The sequence below is a fragment of the Malus domestica genome, chromosome 08, assembly GCF_042453785.1.
Source record: "Malus domestica chromosome 08, GDT2T_hap1".
NCBI lineage: Eukaryota > Viridiplantae > Streptophyta > Magnoliopsida > Rosales > Rosaceae > Malus > Malus domestica.
In genome coordinates, this window is record NC_091668.1 from 8179016 (window position 1) to 8199304 (window position 20289).

The window sequence follows — 20289 nt, forward strand, 5'->3', positions numbered from 1 at the left end:
GCAGAGAATCGGGAAAGATAAGAATAAATCGGATGTTCATTCATATTTGCTTGTGGGTTTTTCATATAGGTCTAAGGGGACACCAGAGAACATTCAAAAATATGATTGCAGATGATTGCTTCATCCGCTAACCCTACAAGGCTCCATTGGTAGTTTCTATTACACGAAACATGTAATTTTCTCAGAACAAATAAAGCTCATCGCTTAACGGATGGTCTGTCCAAAATCCTTTTTACCTGCAATAGTAAGTAAAAGAGCAGTGTGAGAGAGAAGACAAGAGAATTAAGAGAACAAAATCGCTTGAATTCTAATGAGGTAAAAATTTCTAGCTTAATGGTTGCATATGAAGAAGCAACTCTAAAACTAGCTTACAGTTCATTAAATCACAGCTGTGTAGGCTTTCTATGTATATGGTCAACTAACCTATCTCAATCTCGCAGCAGAACAAACGTTGGGCTTGATATGTTGAAGAACTTGGGAACCCATAAGCAAAAGAGTAAATGTATGACTTGGTCAAGAGGCTACGTATGAAATGTGCATTAACAAACCGTAGAAAATATCACTAGCGGTCTTAAAGGACGATGAAGCGGTAGAAATCAGATGATATACTGTTCTTCCATTTGTCAATGCATAGCTGAAAAGGCAAGAGAGAAACAATACTTGAACTTTACCTCGACAACAACGATCACAAAAAACCCACCAACATTGGCAATAGTTAAAGCTTGTAGCCCTATTCAGCTCTTTCCACCCTTAAAATGTACACCTGAAACAACAATCCGAGTACATGAAACAAAAAAAAACTGAAAGCGGAAAGCAAAATGATAGGATGATCTCATACAGAAAATAGTATTATGTAGGGCAGTTATCTAGTTTAATTAAATGGTATCTATTGAAGGTAATATACTTATTTGGAGCTTAACAAATAATCAGCCTCATTTAACCAAACCAATTGTGAAATACTAAAACTTTTAAGCAGAAACTTGTCAACAGTTGTAATTTTAGTTCAACTTTGTCAAGAAACTTGTAACCGAACCTTGAGCGTTTTAGGCCGAATTAGTTGAAAGACCAATGCATCCCCATCAACCAAATCATGATCAATTGCAAACCCTCTCCATCCACCACTGAGTCCTCTTTTCTCAGCCAAGTATATAACCTCGCACTCGTTCCCATCTTCATCTATCAAAATCACAATATCATCACGCTTCGGGAGGTTCTTACTGCAGAAATATTTCGGAAGACCCTGTTGCAGTTTGCATGCATTAAACAGAATGAGTGCAAGTATGCCTATACTGGTGTATGAAATTGACTGTTCCTTCATACACATTATGAAGCAGGATACTGGAGATAATTGATAATACACGTAGGCCTCGTTTGGTGGATAAGGCTGAAATGGATAACCCACTATATTCAAGCTATATTGAAAGACGAATTGCAAAAATTGTGTCCAACTTGAAGGCAGAAGATGGATTACTCATTAAGGAAACTTATCCATACTAATCCCACCAAAATGGTAGGATTGAGCAAAAGAAAAACAGTTCGCCTCTACCTTCAATATACCGAGAAAATAGTGGGTTATCCATTTCACTCAAATCCTAGAGCAAAAGAAAGAACAAATCGGTTCTTGAATTAGTTACGGAGCATATACAAGATAACGGAAATTACAGCCTTAATGACTAAAAAGTTCGTAAATTTTTTAACAACCAACAAGCATATAGAATTCGGAAGTAACGTAGGATGAAAATGTGACATTTTGAGCACAAAAAGCAGATTTATTTACCAGCCAGAATCCACCAGTGACATGGGATTGCAGCATCGGTTTCACCATGGTCGGGTAATCGGATCCCAAATCGGACTCAAATGCCTCAGCTCTCGCAGTGGCGTCATCTCTGGCTTCATCGGAAGCATATACCCGGTTTGACAAATCCCTATGTCTATTAGTAGAATACCTTCTGGGCCTCATCTCCCGATCCACCACAGCCTGCCACAAACCACAAAATCACTAAAGCTTTCAACTTTCCGATTCGAAAAACAAAATAAAAAAAGCACATGAGCATTCAGATGAAAAACAAAAGGACCTACCACTTCTTTGTAAACCGGGGTCGGAAGATTTGCGACCCGGGAGGACCGCCTCACCTCCACGAGCTGCTTCTCCACCGTGCGGGCCTTCGCGCGCTTCATCTGCGAAGAAAAGAGAAAACAAGAGTCAGAGCTGATTTTTTTGGTGAGAGAAGGAGGGGTTTAGGGGATTACAGGGGAGGGTTTTGGGGAATTTGGGGTTTTCTGAAGAGCTTGAGCAAGCATAGGCAGATTGAGAGCTTCCATTCTCTTCTTGTTTTCCTCCATTCGCTGCCGGCGAGACTCCTCGTACGATAACTTGGGCGCCACCATTTTTTTCCCGAGAAACAAACAGAAAATTTTCTTGTGCTTTCTCTCTCTGTAATTTTGGGTGAAAGAAGGAAGGAAAATGGTGGCAAAGTGTAAATTTGAAAACCCCGGTGCTAGTGGACTGCTAAGTTCCCCTCTGCGTTGAGTAATTGATGCGTCACAGGCATGCTGATTGGTCAGCAATCAACCGTGGGTTTAATGAGTCCCAATCTTCTGTTTACCAAATCACTCCGCCCACCCTCCGCCAGCACTGTGGTTGCGACAAGTGTCCCATGATTAACTACAACACATGGCGGCTCAAGCCCTAGAGTTTCTTCCTAGTGCAAAATTTTATTAGCAAGACTAATGTACTATTAGTAGTGATTAGCGAACCACACAACCTTAACAGTTCGAGTTTAATATTATTGGATTCTACTAATAATACTAGTGATTAACGAACCACATAACCTTAACAATTCGGGTTCAATAATATTGGGTTCTACTAATAATATAATTATCGAGGTTGCGTGGCTCGCTAATCACTCCTTGACATGTTTAACTAGTCCGGTCAATATATACATGGAAGACAATTCGATTTGGGTTCAGGCTGGCGCCACGCTCGGAGAATTGTACTATTGGATTTTGAAGACGAGGAAAGTCCACGGCTTTCCGACCCGTATTTGCCCCACGGTTGGTGTTGGCGGGCACATAAGCGGTGGTGGATATGGAAACATGTTGAGGAAGTACATCCTGGCTGTCAACAATGTCATTGATGATCGGACAGTTGATGTCAAGGGAAGGTTGGAGTTGCTGTGGGAAGATGGTTGAAATAGGCAAAATAGGGTTGGTTTTCAATCCGTACACCGTGCCGGGAACTAGTTCAAAGTTCAGTACTCGGTGAGTTGGAGGGGAAGGAAGGTACGAAGCAGAGATGACTTACACAAACGGAAATCAGGTTTCAGATTCATGACCCCATGAGTGTCCAAGAACCGTAGAAGTGCTTTCTTGAACTACAGGGACCTTGAATTTGGTGTGAATAGATTTGGAAACAATAGCTATGAACAAGTGAAGGTGAAGACCGCCGTCGATCCAGAAAGTTTCTTCCAGAACAAGCAGATCATCCCAAGTCTTCCAAACTCCCGCTCAGAATGGTATGAACTGAGCTCAAACAATCTAAAAACGAGTCGAACTCAAACTGCATTGATACTCTATCGCTACCGTCACAAAATAAGGTTCACCATTTCTGCTTGTGTATGGATTAGAAGAAAAGTTAACACATAAATCAAAAACACCAACATGATATCAACACATTGTTGCATAGCACCATATTCTGTTAAACCGAAAAATTTCACTAGTTAACAACATAAAGTTTATAGGATTAGTATTTGATCAAACCCAAGCTCTTGAGCCATGGCAACACCTCCCCCAACCCTTCTTTCAATCCTCTAGGACTGTAACCCAGCTCGGCCTTCGCCTTCTCGCACGAATACGCCCACTGATGCCTCAGAACATAAACAGTCTGCACCCACATAAAAACCACACAACAAAATCAGCACCCAAAATTCAAGCATGTACCGAAATTCTCTGTGTAGGACGTCCAGATGCACATTAATACCATCGAAATATAAAAAATGTTCACAACATGGTATTATGTTTCGTTAGTGACAATAATATCGACACATTATTGATGCCATATAGACAAAAAAACAAAACAAACTCACCGGAGGACTAATCAGGGGAAGCTTCCCTGTAACCCGAGAGAAAAGAACAGACGCCCATCCGTACACCTCGATCAGCCACAATGGGATCCCAAATTTCGGCCTGCCGGTTTGTGTGATCACGGCCGCCACATCGAAAACGTGCTTAAACGATGCGTTTTCGCCTGTCAGCAGATACCTCTCACCTGTTCGACCTTTTGCCATTGCTCTGATATGGCCCTCTACGACGTCGTCCACATGGCTAAACGAATACCTGTCGTTCCCGGAGCCAATGTACCCCGGCAACCGGCCGTTGAACCGCTCGACGATCAACCGAGCGACGACGTTGCCGGCTGTGAGTTTTCCGGGGCCGTAGATGACTCCGGGATAAAGCAGCACCAACGGCAGCTCCTCTTGCTGCGCGGCTCGCAGCGCGATTTTATCGGCGGCGGCTTTCGATCTCTCGTACTCCGTGCAGAAGAACTTCTCGTGATGGACCTGCGTCTCGTCAGCGACGCCGCCGTCGGTTGATCCGAGCGCGAAAAACGACGACGTGTAGATGATTTTCTGTACGGTCTTCGTCTCCCGGACCGCTCGCAGCACGTTCTTCAATCCCCCAACGTTGACCTAACGGAATCGGAAGTCAAAATTGACCTAATTTTAAGAGTCGAATTCGCAAAAAGATGAAATTTTTTAATTCAATTTAGGGTTTTGGGGATTTGTGAGCTTACGGAGAAGAATTTGGAGGGGTCGGGAAGCCAGGGCTCCACGACGGCGGCGGCGTGGAAAACGACGTCGCAGTTGGAGAAGGCGGAGAGGAGGGATTCGTAGTCAGTGACGTCGCCGTAGACAAGCTCGAGGGAAGCGGTACCGGTGGATGACGGTGGAGGAAGGGAGGAGAGGTCGCTGGTGGGGCGGACGAGGGCGCGGACGGAGTGGCCTTGCTTCAGTAGCGCGTGGCATAATCTTCCGCCTAAGTAACCGGAGGCGCCGGTGACGAGTATCTTCATGTCTGATTAAAGTGATCGTCTGCCGTGTGTCCCAGGTGAAGAGATTACTGTTATTTTGACTTTTGAAGAAGAGTTGGTTGATTCCAGTTCAAGGAAGTTAAAATATTATTTTCCCATTCATTATTATTTCTAAAATAACCTTTAATATATACTTTAATATATATGTACATATGAAATTATAAAATTGTCTTTTAAAAAATAGAACAAATAATATGTAAATAAAAACCATTAATGTCTACAAATTCAAATGGAAACGACAGAGGTATCCAAATTTAAAAGAATTCGATAACGACAAATTTTAAAATACAATGGACAAATTCAAATGACCTACACACAAATTATTCTTCTACATTTTCAATGGAAATATAATCTTCTACTTCTTCCATAGAAGAGTCATCTTCTAAGTCCATTACTATTTTTTTAATTTCTCTTAATAAAAGGAGATGAAAATATGAGTTAGGGTTTAAGATCGACAAATTGTCTCCCAATTAAGCAAAACAAGATAATTAATGTCCTTACCCGTCTTTTTGTAAATTGACAAATTTGTAATTAAAAAATTCATTAAAAGATGAGTGGGAATATAAGATATTGAGGTGAGAATAACATCACTCTTTCTTTATATTATCTTTTTGTTTTACTGAAAATTACATTTGTGGAGCAAAAAATAATCACAAGGCAACACGTGGATCTTTGGGTTAAAATAACAAAATTACCCTCGAGGCATACCAGGATGCCTACTCGCGAGCAGCGGGCAATCAACCCTCAACCAAGTTAAAAGTGCCCAAAATAGGTAATAATTCAAAACTTATTTCATTCATCCTCACATTCTATCCACAAGGTAACTCCCAAATCATTCCCCTTTTATTATATTAATTAGCTAATCAATTAGGAAATTATTCTATTAATTAGCTAATTAATTAATTTATTATTCAATTATTCAATTATTCCTAATTAAACACAAATCAAGAACCTAGCCCACAAAATGAATCAAGTGGCCGGTCCTTTCTCTCCCAAAGGGGCCGGCCACACCCCTATAAAAACCTCATCATTCTCTCCAAAACTCAATTCTAATTCTCTTGCTAAATTCTCAAAATTTTCCAAACATTTTTTCTCTCTAAATTATAACTTTGGCATCGGAAGTTCTTCAGCCAAAACCCCCACATTCATCATGGGTGCGTGAGGCTCTTGGCCTTGAACTAAGGTGTTATTTGTTTTATAGGTGCAATTTTGTTCAAGAACAAGGAGGAAGAAATTTGCATCCACAAATTGGTGCTTTCATTGAGAGTTGAGTCTCACACTCGTAGAAAACTCTCGCATCCAAGAGATGAGACCATGGCGATCTACGAGGCTAAATATGACAATAAGTGGAGTGGCACCATCACCACGAGTTTCCACCACAGGAACCACCGTGATGGCTACCACGGTAGCCACCTGCAGCAAGATCCATGGTGTCATCACCACGGCCCGAGCTATGCCATCCAAGGCCCACGGCACCAAGTCACAGCCCAAGCCAAGTCATTTCAAGCCCAACGTGAGCCCAATGCGTTGCCAAGTCGAGCCCAAGCCTCGCACATGCGTGCGCCACATGCTGATTAGCCCACTCTAGTGGCCCAACTTGCTCCTATCGAGCAACTCACTCTCGCCGAGCAGCCCACTCCCGTGGCCTTCCAAGCAGCCTAAATTAGTCCAAGATTAGTTCAACCAATCCGACTCCAAATTTCCGGACCGACGATCAAACCGGGAGCATTTTCACTATATTTTTCTACGGATTTGATATTTCCCAACTCAAATCTCGCATCCGGAGTCTACCATACTTTCACTGCTTAATGAGATACATTCTTTCCAAGCTTTTCCAACCCAAATGAAGAACAACACTTGTCTCGACAAGTTATAAAGTTGATGAGTGCCCTCGCATAGCAGACGACCTTGGTGAATCAGCTCTTGCAGCGCACCGATATGCAATGTGCCCCTGACGAGGTGTCCCGAAGTAGGACAAGGGCAGACAAAGAATCTCTCTAACAGCGTCCCAGTAAGTAGCCACTTGACCAGTCACGAACCGAGCGTTCTAATAGAGTACACTTCCGACTAGGCCCTCGAGATAGTGTATACTCCCATTTTAGCGCGTGGATGAGCGTGCATTCTCAGTTAGGTCCACGGATAAACATACACTCACGGTTGGGCCCACACTCCGATAATCAACATGAACAACCTTTCAGGCGAAGTGTTTATTCGCGACAAGGCTCGTAAGGAGCATCATCCACCTCACATTAAAGTAGGCAACACAGCGGACGGAGAGAAGCAGTCACTCAATCTGGCTCAAGTTCAACCAGTAGCCTGCGAGTTACCTGCTCACCTGCTAGAAACATACCATATGCATCGCAGCCGCGTCGTAGACGAGCCAAACACATGGATGAGCAACCTAGACCAGCAGGTCACAATCGGGGGCAGCCGAGAGCTCCGCCACCCTCAAAAAAAGGAAAATTTAAGAAGAAATAGAAAGGCTCATGACCGAGTGATTACACGATTTCTCGTGCAACAAAGCTATTGACAAAGTGTTCCGATGAGACATGACCAACATAAGCGAGTCATCTTTCAATGACAAGATCGAGCAGGCGGGACTACCCCACATAAATTACCGATACGAAGACTACTTCTATTTTGACAAACGCAGCAACTCAGCCTAATGGCGCGCTTGGGGCAGATGAGTACCAAAATGACACATCAGCCCAACTACCAAGAACCGAGGGCAAGCCTTGTTCTTAACACTCCAGATGATTCAATACTGAAGCAGCACATCATCAATAGCTGAGTATCACGAACCTAGTGGTCCCATACCTCCTGCTGCGCACAACTTGGCCCAACCCCTGCTTTCACAGTCGTGCCTACTTGCTCCACAACTCCCGGCGGCCGTTGACCTATCATTATAACTCATAACTGTGCCAATCTTACACCACGGCTCCCAACCATGCCGATTTTGACATGTTGTTCATGTCAACCAAGCCTCAAAATGGCACATAACAAAACACCTAATGATGGCGTAATAATTCTGGGAGCAGCTCACTGCGCTTACACCCTTACGTGGGTTCCACAAGCAGTTTGAAGTCTTAAGCAGTTTGCCAAACAAGACATCGCAGGCTGAGGATTATTTTAGTTGTCCAGCAGTTTAGTTTTCCTCAACTGATGTCCACAACAACTGCTCAAAACCCTTTATGGGTATGCTCTCTAGTGCGAGAAGATAAACTAATTGTTTTCCAATGCGATAGGGTAAACCAATTCTCCGACACCCATATGGGTCTACTCTCCAATGCGAGAGGATAAACTAATTGCTCTTCAGTGCGAGAGGGTAAATCAATTCCCCGACACCCATAAGGGTTTGCTCTCCAGTGCGAGAGGATAAACTAATTGCTCTCAGGTGCGAGAGGGTAAACTAATTGTTCTCCAGTGTGAGAGGGTAAACTTATTCCCCCAACGCCCATCTAGGTAAGCTCTCCAGTGCGAGAAGGCCATATAGCTCAAAAGATCGAATGTTTGAAGATCAACTAAGCAATAAATGGTCAGGGGGCAGTAGCCACTTTTGCACTTAACACTTCGCTCATCCGACACTTCATCTTCAACAGCTCAAATCTTGGCAGCTACATCCTTGACTGCTCCATCTACGGCAGTTGAGAAATCAAACTCAAGCAGTTTCCTCATTTTTGGCAAGCAGCACAGACGTGGCAACCCAAACCGTTGCCCATGCCACACCACTTCCTCGGGCCATGCCGAGCCAATCCTTGGTTTCAATCAAGTCGAGCAGCACAAGCAATGACCCCTGCCACACCACCTTCTTGGCCCCTAACAGCCGACATGCCGCACCACCCCGATGGCTGCCCCGTGGCAGAATCTCCCAAGAAGAAGACAAGGAGAATTAAGTTTTTCTTACATCGGTGCAGCGTGAAGAAGACAAAGAAATCAACGGAAGACGATTCTTTGCATAGGCAAGCAAAGAAGAGTGCTAGGGGAGGGGGAACAAATATCCTCTAGCTTTCTCTTTTTCTTGTAGGGATAAATAATTGCCTTCCGAAGTTGATTTAATCCCCTACTTAAGGTAGACTTAAATAGGCTTTGAAGGCGATTTATTTCTCGTTCCTAGAAGAATCTAATTCCAAGTCCAAGAAAGAATCTGCATCAAAGTTGGAGATCTCTACACCTGCTGCCCTTTCTTGCAAGCAGCCTAGCAGGTGTAGGGGTATTTGTAAAGTAAAAAATAATCACAAGGCGACACGTGGATCTTTGGGTTAAAATGATAAAATTACCCTTGAGGCATACTAAGATGCCTACGCGCGAGCAGCGGTCAATCAACCCTCAACCAAGTTAAAAGTGCCCAAAATAGGCAATAATTCAAAACATATTTCATCCATCCTCATCAAATCCTCTCCGCAATGTAACTCCCAAATCATTCCCCTTTTATTATATTAATTAATCAATTAGGAAATTATTCTATTAATTAGTTAATTAATTGATTTATTATTTAATTATTCCTAATTAAACACAAATCAAGAACCTAGCCCACAAAATGAACCAAGTGGCCGGTCCTTTCTCTCCCAAAGGGGCCGACCACACCCTATAAAAACCCCATCATTCTCTCCAAAACTCAATTCCAATTCTCTTGCTAAATTCTCAAAATTATTCAAACACTTTTTCTCTCTAAATTCTAACTTTAGCATCGAAGGTTCTTCAGCCAAAGCCCCCCATTCATCGTGGGTGCGTGAGGCTCTTGGCCTTGACCTAAGGTGTTATTTGTTTTGTAGGTGCAATTTTATCCAAGAACAAGGAGAAAGAAATTTGCATCCGCAACATTCATAATTGAGTTACAATACAAATACTATGAATAGAAACCAAACTTAAAAAGAAGAATGTTATTTGATCATCTAATCATGATCTATTTTTTTATGATTTTTTTTTTTCATGATCTAATCTTTTTATAAATTAACTGTCCGAATCTTGCAAATCAACTAGCAAGCCGCAGTCACACTATAAGAAGGGACTCGTTGAGACGGTCTAGCGAATCCCTTGTAGTTCCACTAAGAGCAGCTCCAGCATGTGCTGGAGCCCGAGGGACATGCGAGTGAACAGGGCCAGAGAGCCCGAGCAATCAAGTCCAACGTGTGCTGGCAAGGGAGCCCGAGCAGGCCCGAGCGAGAGGCCAATGGAGAGTTGCTAACCTGAGAGCCCGAAGTGGGTTTGATGCAAGGCTGACGTCAGCCATGTTTTTTCTTCTGTTTTGCCTCGGCGTCCGTTGGATCTTAACCCACAAACTTGCCGAAGTTTGCTCCGAGGATGTGACCAAAAATTGGGCAAGGTTTCAAAGAAATTGCAGGGGGTTAAACCTCTGGTTTCGAACTGGAAAAACACCACAAATCTTGTCCCAAGCAACATTAAGACATAATGAAACAAGATTTGCATAGAGAACCTCACCTGGGTTCGAGTTTTAGATCTTGAAGCTCTCTGCTTCAATGGTGGTTTACACCGTGATGGTCCGATGACATATGCAACGGTATAGCAAGGATCATTTAGTCCTAGAGATTAAGGTTTCATGGTTTTGGAGTTTGATTTGTTTAATTTTCGAAGAGGAAAATGGGTGAGAGCTCTTGGAGCTCTAGAGAGAGAGAGAGAGAGAGAGAGAGAGAGAGAGAGAGAGAGAGAGAGAGAGAGAGAGAGAATTGGAGAGAAGTGCAAAAGGATGAGTGGAAAGAGAGGGAGTGACGTGAGGGAGTGGAGAGGTGAAGGGAAATTCCAAGCAATTGCAAAAAATATTATTATTTTATTTACCTGTTGCTAGGGCTATTCAAGTGTAGGGGTGGAGATGTAAAAGACAATTACTATTCACTAAGTGGATTAAATAGTGGATAACTCGGGAGAGCCTTTCCCACGGTGAAATTGCTCAAAAAGGTAATCCCAGTTAATAACAAGCACATATTACACTAAATGGTTTGCGCCCATACCACGTCATGACGGAAAAAAAAAAGTGAGATAAAAATTGAGTGCCGGTCACATTGAAACAAATTCAGTTTGAATTGACAACCAAACTCATTTTCTGAAGATTTATTTTGGTACAAGAAACATTATTTTATATTATTTCTTTCTTTTTTACATTTAAACTTTCTCTATAGCCTAAGGGTTGTTCAGTGTCATTGAACTGCGTCACTCTACATTTTTTATGGCGGAGAAGGAGATCATCATCAGCTTATCCTCCTTATTCCAGAAAGAAAGCCAGAAATGAAAAAATAAAGATAAAAACTTGATCTCTCTTATAATCGTGAGCGACGGATGCACTTGATTGGATTAAAGGGGGCATGTCGTCTTCTTGAAGCGAGTGAGCTGCCATTCCCGTTCAAAGAACCCGATGACGGCTTTATATCCCAATCCTCAACAGTCTTCGGAACACAGACGTCAAAAAGGATCTGCCCAAGAATCCCGTGGGCGTTCATGCTTGGAGTTGGCGGGCTATGCACGTGAATTATCCCTTCCTTGCGTTCTTCCTGCATTGAACCAACATCTCTACCTCCCTCGTACTCCATTGAGAAGGGCGTGGTGAAGAAGTGATCGCTTGAGGCCAGAGTGACTCCTCGAAACCCGTTTGAGCCTCCCGCAGCTTTTCTAATGCTACTCATCGGTTCATTGTCGATGATCTCATCTTGTGTTGCCTGCATGCCCAATGTTTCTCCTTCCAGCCCTCTAATTCTTTGAGAATAAACTCCCGCTGCTTGACCAAGGAGCTCATTTACAGCAACTTTGTAATCAATTGGATAACGCCTGTAGTGACCTGTGAGTGAAGAATTGAATCAAGTTTTACGATTTAGAATCTTTAGGTGATGCTCTTGAAAACAGGAAAGAACGTGAATAAATAAGAATTTGGGGAACAGAATACTACATGAACTGTAAATTTAATAACACGGTACAGTTGAAAGCTCTACAAGGAATAGCATTTGTTATAAATAGCCTTCGAGTTTATGTTTAGAAGCAGACCTACGTGAGGAGAGTCATTCCATTTTACTAGTTTAACATCAGCCCCAAGTTCTCGTAAGCGCTGCGAAAAATTATAGATAACTTGATAGGGAGCAAGATCGTCATTCTCTGAGCATAAGATGAGATACGGGGCCTGCATGCCCTGCATAAGAATCATAAAGAATAAATGGAAGGGAAATAAAAATGGGATTTTTAGAGAGCAGACAACCTGGAGTATATTTTGTTACTCACAATGGTGGAGTAGAGAGTCTGCCAGTACTCAGCACGCTGTGACTCAAACCTGTTGAGAAAGAGCGCATTGAGCCCAGATGCAATGCTATGCACCATCCAGGATGCAAATCTTGGTGGCTTGGATATTTTCAGGACACTTGGGTGAAGAACAAATTTAGCACCCAGATCACAAGTAAAGTCCACTGGACTCGAATCATAGATGTGGCCGGCAATACAGTCTTTAACTAATCGGCAATCATTCTTCAGGCCAGAAAGTTGACAATCGAAAAGATTCAAATGATCGAAACTGATGTTCATAACTTTCAAAACTGTAAGAACTAGTCAAAGACTCAAAGTGGAACACCCTATATTGCCTCTGACATATAGAATCATTAATTATTACCTAACATTTTTCTGTTAAGTTATCATTAGTGAAATGCGAAAGTAAGAAAAAAAAAGTATACCAGATTCAATTTTGCTTCACAAGTTCCCTCAATTATCTGCACAAAACGAAAAACGCTGTCAATACTTATCCTCAATCAATTGAAGGCTACTTTATGTGACCAGTGAAATCCTTTTAACATTGAAAATACGAATAAAATATGAAGCATTAAGAAGTAAAAGGAGCTTACCTGAAGAACTTTTAGCATACAGGCTTTTGGACCACCAGAAAGAGAAGCAAAGACCACTGGGCAAGGCTTAACCTTCAACTCCTGTATTTCATATAAAAAGCAAAGTGGTAATTGGTTAACTTTACTCAGGAAAATCAATTAAACAAGATCTACAGTCTCTCTGAATCTATTGTTGGATAACTGTAATAAACTGACCTCAACAAGTTCATTTAGAATATCCATCGCTATAGCTGTAGCCTTCTCGGGGAAGAACCTGCAGAAATCATGTATATCAACCCTTAGTCCAAAATCAAAATTATGCAGTTTCTAATTGAATGATTGCAGCAACAATAACAGACAGATCCAAATATAATAATTCAAGTTTTACAAATGCAAGTTACATAATGTATTCTACGAGTTCTTTTGAGCTTTGGAACAATTGAAGATTGAAATTTGGAGCGAATTAAATCATCACAAGGAGACGATATAAAACAACCGTGTACTTCGTAATTCCTCCTGAAACATTCTTGTACAAATACAATAGAATTATTCTTTCAAATCAATTAAAGGCAGTACTTCCACTGTAACATGCCTGATGCCAAGAATGTTTCCCTAAATGCCGCCAACCAGTATAAAAGTTGCAAGCCATCGAAATACTATATCAACTCCACAACTTCCACATACATAAAAAAACTCCACCGAGGGGTATGCAATTTAAGAAAGCACAACAATTGAAATGGGTAGTCCGTATTAGTATCAGACCTATTCCCATGTTTTGATCCTTCCATATTTTTTACCCATTCTTGGGTAAAGTCTCCCAACTATATTTGAAAATGAATTGGTTGTCCATAATGATTAAAATTCACTTGTAGTTTCGCTTCTTGCTATAGCAGAAAGACCTCCATCTCTATCCGTGCGAGAGTCAGAAGTAGAAAGAGGAATGTTTGACGTAATAAGTAATGTAGTGAAATCTTTGTCATTGAAGTTTGCTTCTCCAAAGCTAGGAGCTAGAATTGGAACTACCTACTGACCGCCCCTGTAACTGACCGAAGCAACCCCCGGTGAACCACGTGAACTGGTTAGATGCGTGGGGCAGAGGGCTCGTAGTACCCCCTTTTCTTGATCCGGCCTTTTCTTCACTTCGATAGTGAATCACCTAATAAAAATAGAGGCAGGCCTGCGCGCCCTATTTGAGACTACTAAGGCAGGCGGTGGACTCTTTCATTAGGGAAGGGAAGAAGGGGCCATAGTTGGGGCATGTGGGGTACTCTTTTTCCTTCACCGAGGTTTTTCCCATGCGGGCTTTACGGTAAGGTTTTAACGAGGCTCCTCCTTTTCATGCAGGTCATTCTACGTTTTCGATATGTGTTGCTGTAAATATAATTCTATTTTGGGTGATCCACATTCACTTTACAAGGCTAGTACTGCAATTTAGCTCGCCACCCCATCATAAAACTACTAAAGCCAGCAATAATGGGAGCTTCATGCAGCTGCCTAACCTAACCCTGATTTCATTAAACCAAGGAAAAGGGCAAAGGGGGGCTCAAAAACATTTCCCACGCAAAATCTGTCAAATAAGGAAACATCAGTTACCACAAACTAGCTCCAGCTACCGCTAAATTAACCACAATAACTCACAAAACACTCAAAATATTAAGCAACCAATTTCCTCCAACGACCCAAAAAGGCAAAAGCCATTAAGTGATTAACCAAAACAAGTCAAACCCAACTGGGAACAAAAGCAAGAGCAGAAACTTGATAAGAACAACATCTCCAAATCAGCGTAAAAATCGGAACAACAACTTACATATTGAGAAACTGGGAGTGGCTGACGAGTGAGTTCCAACCCAGAGACGAGTAGAGCTCCACGAAGCTCTTCAGCTGCCACTCCTGGCTCGACATCCACGCAAACACCACCACTATCCCTTCAATCCCACCGCTCCGCAGCTCCTTCCTCCCCCAATAGCACTGATTCCCGAGCCCCCACATCTCCTCCTCCTCCACCGCCGCGGCGCCCCGTAACCCAACCTTTTCTGCAGAATTCTCAGAACTCGAGCTGCAAAAAACTGACTTTTCGAATTGGGTTTTTCTGGAAACTGCAGACGATTATTGAGTTGGAGTTCAATTCGATCAAACGGATGAAGAGATGGAGGGTGTGATTATCTGGCATCCGTCCCAAGTAAAAAGCTTGCAGCTTTCAGGCAGGGGGAATGGAATGGGTGTTTGCAAGCTTTGGACTTTTTGGACTTTCTGCTAAATTACAGAGAGACAGAGAACGCTCGCTCAGCTACACTTCGCCACAAAAAGCGTGCCTAATCCAGTCTGTTTGAGCCGTCAATTACGGAAATACCCTTTCTTCGTACGTGGCGGTGGTTTATTAGACAGAGGTGTATGGAACTGGATAGATCTATAATAATGCTAAGAAGATTAAATAATTTTTTTTTAACAAATGATATTATTTACAGTAATATATGGATGAGGGTTGACTTAGCCTCACAATAGGCTAGCAACAATGTGATTCAATGACAAGGACTAAATATTTTAAACTAAATTTACAAACTAAATAATGTAATTTTAGATGATTGAATTATTAATTAGATGTCAATTAATATGCTTATTTCATATTAACAACACATTATTTAATTTATAAATTTAATTGATTTTTTTGGGGAGATTAATACGGGTTGTAATGTTGACTACTTGTCGTTTTCTTTGAGAGGTCCGGTCCATCTCCATCCGGTTTGGTTGGTTTTCTGTTGAAGTAAATGTTAACAAATCCAATTTGTCCTTTGTCCTTTTCATTTGAGCTACATTTTCAACTCATTTTCACCGCACAGGATTCTCTTTCGGATCGGCCTTGGAACGACAACGAATGCTGAAACGTCAACAAGCGTTTATTACTGAATTCAATTCACTTGACTCGATAGTACCCATTTTTAGAACGTCCAGTACCAAAGTCAATTTTTCCTACTTGAATGGGCAAAAACCCTCGCTTTTAATATTTTAGAAATTTTGACAAGGCGTATTTGAACATCAAATTAATAGTCGAGATAGTAAATCGGCAGAATTTACCAAAACTAAAGAGGCTGATTGACACTCTTTTCATCATCCTATATTTTAAACTCTCCCGAGTCTCTTCTACACACAAAATGTTCTCTTTAGACGCGTGCGATAAAAATGAAACCTCCCGCACACTGCAGAGCCGCACATGATACAAGCACACGCGAGGAGGTTAGGACACGTTTCGATGCACTTTAGTCACTTTTTAAGCAGGGAGTGAAAATTTTGGATGATTGCCACTTGTATCAGGACATAAAATCCACATAATTTTGAAAGACCGAGTAGTTAGATAACAAGTCATTGACTCAGGTCTGCTAGCAGTTTTTCAAGTGCCTCATTTGTGAGAGGGATGTGCAAGCAATCCTGGCCATCAGAATTCCTTTTGGTCTTCACCAATTCATGATCTTTGAATTCCGTCAAATGGGAGTTGAGCGTAAGCTGGCTGCTCACGAGGAACCGCTCTCGACAGGTTGCGTACAGATTATCAATCGGCATCCCTGAACAACACACAAGTTATTAGATAACGGATGGAACGGATCATAGAGGTTAAAGCTCCAAGAGTTAAAATAGGCTGTATAGCGACTTACCTTCTTCGTTTGAGTGGGATAGTTGATATTCTGCAAGAACTTTGAACACGCTCTGAGCATTGGATGTCAAACTCTGCAAAACTATTGTAGCACCTTTGGCACTTTGGGTGGTATTTCCATGTGCAAGAATCAGTGGAATGAGCATTCCTTCGACCTTGTATGGCGCAAAGGTAGGAACGTGATGCCAGCACCAGTTGAATTGTGTGTGAACCATCTTCTTGTCCCACACTATTAAATGGAAAGAAGGTGTGATTAAACTTGATGATGTATGAAATTTTCGTCTTGCAGAGTAACAGAAAACGGTTTTCTTCTTCAGTTCTATTTTTACGAAGACATAGAGGCAAAGTTTCAGGATCCAACATTAGTCAGAGACTCAGAACCCGATATAACAAATTATAACAAGAATAGACTTACAAAGAGGTGCATTGACATGATCGATAGAGGCCGCAATGCGAATATGAGAACAAGAAGCAACTCGTGCAAGACACTGTTGTGTTTCTGAGTCCCTTAATCCAGGTCCATCAATGTTGTGAATGACAACACATACTATACATTCGTTTGTTGTATCTTCCGATCCATCCAAAAATGCAAGAAGATCATCCATGGACCTAGAACTAAATGGTTGTTGCACTTTTGACGAGCTTCTAGAAGGAGTCCTTTTGGTTTTCAATTGATCCCACAGAAGTTCAGCTAAGGCTACCACAACCTACATTGCAAACATTAGATAACATGTTAAAGGACATGGTAATGTTTGTTTTAGCTTCGAACCTATCCCCTTATCTTCTTTCCATATTACGTCATACTTTCAGACGACAAGGAAGATGGGTTAGGCCACTTTTGGAGACAACCTACATGAGACAAAGATGATCCGCACATTGTTCATAAAGTTTATAGCAGATTGCATACAATATACTAGGCCAGGAAAAACCGGTAAATCAAATTCTTATTGCCAATAAGATAAAACCACACAACAGGAAAATGTAGAATAATCGCATATTGCTTTGGAAGTGGAATAGTGTCCCATATAAATATTACCTGTTTTATATTTATTCCCTGAAGATAGCCGTTGACAACAAGCACAGAATAATCCGTCAACGATGTTGAAGCAAAATCTTCAAGCAAGGCCTTCTTAGATCCAAATCCATACATAAGAAGGCCAAGACCACATCTACGAACAATAAAGCAAAGGGTGAATAATAACATCAAAATAGCATAACATTAGTAAATAGCAGACTTCAACTCCAGAACTCAATCAATTGCAGAAAGGATATAATGCAACTCTTGTAGCCAAATGCCTATAGAAGAATGCATGAGGGCACTCATTGCCATTGGTGAAAAAACTCCGATGCCAAATGTGGTCGATGATATAATTAAGTACCATAAAGCAGTATAATTTGTAGCATATGCAGCCAGAAAGATCATTATGTTCTCATTTCGCAGTAAAATTAAGTCGAAAATCCATCCAATTTGAACATTAGATGCCGAAAAACGGATATGAAATGAAAAAATCTACAAACCCAATTGAAATAACAGCGTTTCATATATTTCTAATCAACTGCGTAAAGCGGGAGCCTTGTGCACTGGTTACGACCTTTTTTAATCTACAAGCCAGTGGAATACCTCAGTTCAAACGCCCATTCTGGGTACGAACTCTTGTAACTGTTCATCAAATCCTTCACCTCTTTCTCATGTTTGGGTTCGATTTGAGCCGCCGCCGCAACCAGTTCCTGCCAAAGTTTCAAGCTTTAACAAGAATAACAACAAAAAATGGAAGATTCTGAAAGAATTGAATTCGAGCCAGCGGCACCTGTTCATCGACGATATCGATATCCGAGAGCTTAGATTGCGATTTCTTGCCAGAGCCGCGGAGCTCCTTTGCCAGAAAGTAGTTTCTGGAGAACCCAAACTCTTCGTTCTCGCCGTCGTTCATCTCCATGGCTTTGGTCTCGATCTAATTGCAGCCCCCAAATTGGTCCGAGTCGGGCGTGTGCCCTAGTAAAGCTACTTCTGCAGTTCTTGATTTTCCCGCCATTTTTCTCTTTCGGAGCGAGTAACTAGACATGGGCCGAGTCCGGCCTATTGGGCTACTTATACTGTTTCCCCTTGTAAGCCCTATGATTGTTTTAGTCCCTTGTCTAACGGCTTGTTTAGATTCGAACTACTTGGCTACTTTGAATGAGGAGTTTCTACTCTTATTTTTTTTTTTTTAAACAAACGATATTTTCTATAATAAGGATAACTTCACAATGTACTAACAATAATTTAGTTTAAATTTATCTTTGACGAGAATCAAACCTAAGACTTTTCACTTTCAAGTGAATAGGAATACCACTAAACCGTAGTACTAAGTAGTAATAGGAGTTTCTGCTTAAAATTATTCGTTGACAATGTATAGAATTTCGTGTTTATGATCGCAATCTTTTATATTATAAATCACTTTAAAGAGTTCGTCTTTGCAAAAATCAATTAAAACTAAGGTTGTTTAGTTATCGAATTGTATAAAAACAGATAAGTGGAATTGGTAAAAACATTACAAACCATCTATGCACGATTCTGATTATAAGCACAAAGCTTTATGATTTGAACATGAAGAATTTCAAGTAAGAGTTTCTACTTATTTTAGGGGTGGGAACTTAGAACCGAAAACCGAAACCGAAACACGAACCAAATCGAATTGCACCGAACGGTTTGGTTTTGCGGTTTTGGAAAACGGTTCGGTTTCGGTTTTTACTTTTGAAAACCGCATCGAAACCGAACCGCACCGCAAATATTAATAAACATTTAATTAAATGTCCATATTAAATTTCATGTTTTAATTGGTTGTTTGTTAGAATCCATGCACTTAGTATGAACTCAACTATTAGAATATCATCATTTATCACTTTTTTTCGTTCATTAACTTGAAGGACCTTTGCTATTTTATACCATCACACACACACACTCACACACATATATGTACAAGGGTGGACTAATCTTGTTATCAAGAGTCGAACAATGATCTAATGAAGTCCACTCATGTGAAGCATGATATCACATAGTATGAAAGTTTCACTCACGTTTAATGAATTCAAAGTTATTGAATTTGTATTATGTTATACCTTGTACGGGACACCCTTTTGTTGCACAAACATGTTTTAACATCACAATCGCATGCAACATGCTAATTGTTTATATAACAAATGTCATTTTCCTATTGTTACTGGGAAATGCTTATCAATATGTTAAATTGCAAATTGTACATTTTTTTCTTAAAAACCAAACCGAAAACGTTTGAAACCGCACCGAACCGAACCAAACGGTTTGGTTTCATTTCGGTTTTGGCTTCAAAACAGCACCGAACCAAACCGCAAAAAAATTCGGTTTCGGTTTCACTCAAAACCACACCGAACCAAACCGTGCCCACCCTTAACTTATTTTTTAATAGCCAAGCATTGTTCTTTAGGAAAACTAATGAAAATAACTTGAAAACCTTGAGTTTTAACGATAAGTCAAAATAAAGGGTAAAGTGAATAGTTACATGATTGACTTTTTAGTGTAAAAATGTGGTTTTTCGTTAAAGTGAACAGTACCAAGAGCTTTTCGTTAAAGTTCTCTTCTTCCTTATTATAAGCACGTTGAACTTTTTATTATAAATTTGTGTTTATTGGAAAAATATTCGTACGAGTCATATACATTTTAAGTGAAACAAATTCATATATGTTGAAATCCTATTTAGAATAAGAATGTGATTGTGTAAATCCTA

The 20289-nt window shown here is 41.0% G+C and overlaps 4 protein-coding genes across 6 annotated transcripts; all 4 read right to left on the reverse strand.

Annotated features, from left to right (window-relative positions):
- Positions 1–18: 18 nt before the first annotated feature.
- LOC103428770 (B3 domain-containing protein At3g19184) lies at positions 19–3492 on the reverse strand. Of its 2 annotated transcripts, none has more exons than XM_029106883.2 (6): positions 2251–3492; positions 2080–2178; positions 1778–1978; positions 1034–1240; positions 424–763; positions 19–236 (listed from the first exon to the last, which is right to left on the reverse strand). In XM_029106883.2, exons 1-5 carry the CDS (start codon positions 2386–2388, stop codon positions 731–733), a joined length of 678 nt encoding a protein of 225 aa, XP_028962716.2. In that variant the 5' UTR covers positions 2389–3492; the 3' UTR covers positions 19–236; positions 424–730. The 2 variants fall into 2 exon arrangements, with proteins under 2 accessions (XP_028962716.2, XP_028962714.2); XM_029106881.2 differs by having other exon boundaries at positions 672–763; positions 2251–2611.
- A 142-nt stretch (positions 3493–3634) lies between these two features.
- LOC103428773 (uncharacterized) lies at positions 3635–5207 on the reverse strand. The gene is made up of 3 exons (XM_008366890.4): positions 4793–5207; positions 4086–4688; positions 3635–3883 (listed from the first exon to the last, which is right to left on the reverse strand). The coding sequence occupies exons 1-3, from the start codon at positions 5069–5071 to the stop codon at positions 3743–3745; spliced, it is 1023 nt and encodes a 340-aa protein (XP_008365112.3). The 5' UTR covers positions 5072–5207; the 3' UTR covers positions 3635–3742.
- Positions 5208–11106: 5899 nt separating this feature from the next.
- Positions 11107–15189, reverse strand: LOC103441128 (uncharacterized). 2 transcript variants are annotated; one of them, XM_008379829.4, is made up of 7 exons: positions 14708–15189; positions 13117–13174; positions 12922–13002; positions 12754–12789; positions 12311–12550; positions 12080–12221; positions 11107–11876 (listed from the first exon to the last, which is right to left on the reverse strand). In XM_008379829.4, exons 1-7 carry the CDS (start codon positions 14887–14889, stop codon positions 11362–11364), a joined length of 1254 nt encoding a protein of 417 aa, XP_008378051.3. In that variant the 5' UTR covers positions 14890–15189; the 3' UTR covers positions 11107–11361. The 2 variants fall into 2 exon arrangements, with proteins under 2 accessions (XP_008378051.3, XP_070682826.1); XM_070826725.1 differs by having other exon boundaries at positions 13117–14467; positions 14708–15121.
- Positions 15190–16162: 973 nt separating this feature from the next.
- On the reverse strand, positions 16163–18569 carry LOC103441127 (origin of replication complex subunit 2). Its single transcript, XM_008379827.4, has 6 exons — positions 18355–18569; positions 18168–18274; positions 17583–17715; positions 16962–17253; positions 16548–16775; positions 16163–16457 (listed from the first exon to the last, which is right to left on the reverse strand). The coding sequence occupies exons 1-6, from the start codon at positions 18481–18483 to the stop codon at positions 16258–16260; spliced, it is 1089 nt and encodes a 362-aa protein (XP_008378049.3). The 5' UTR covers positions 18484–18569; the 3' UTR covers positions 16163–16257.
- Between the last annotated feature and the right edge of the window lie 1720 nt (positions 18570–20289).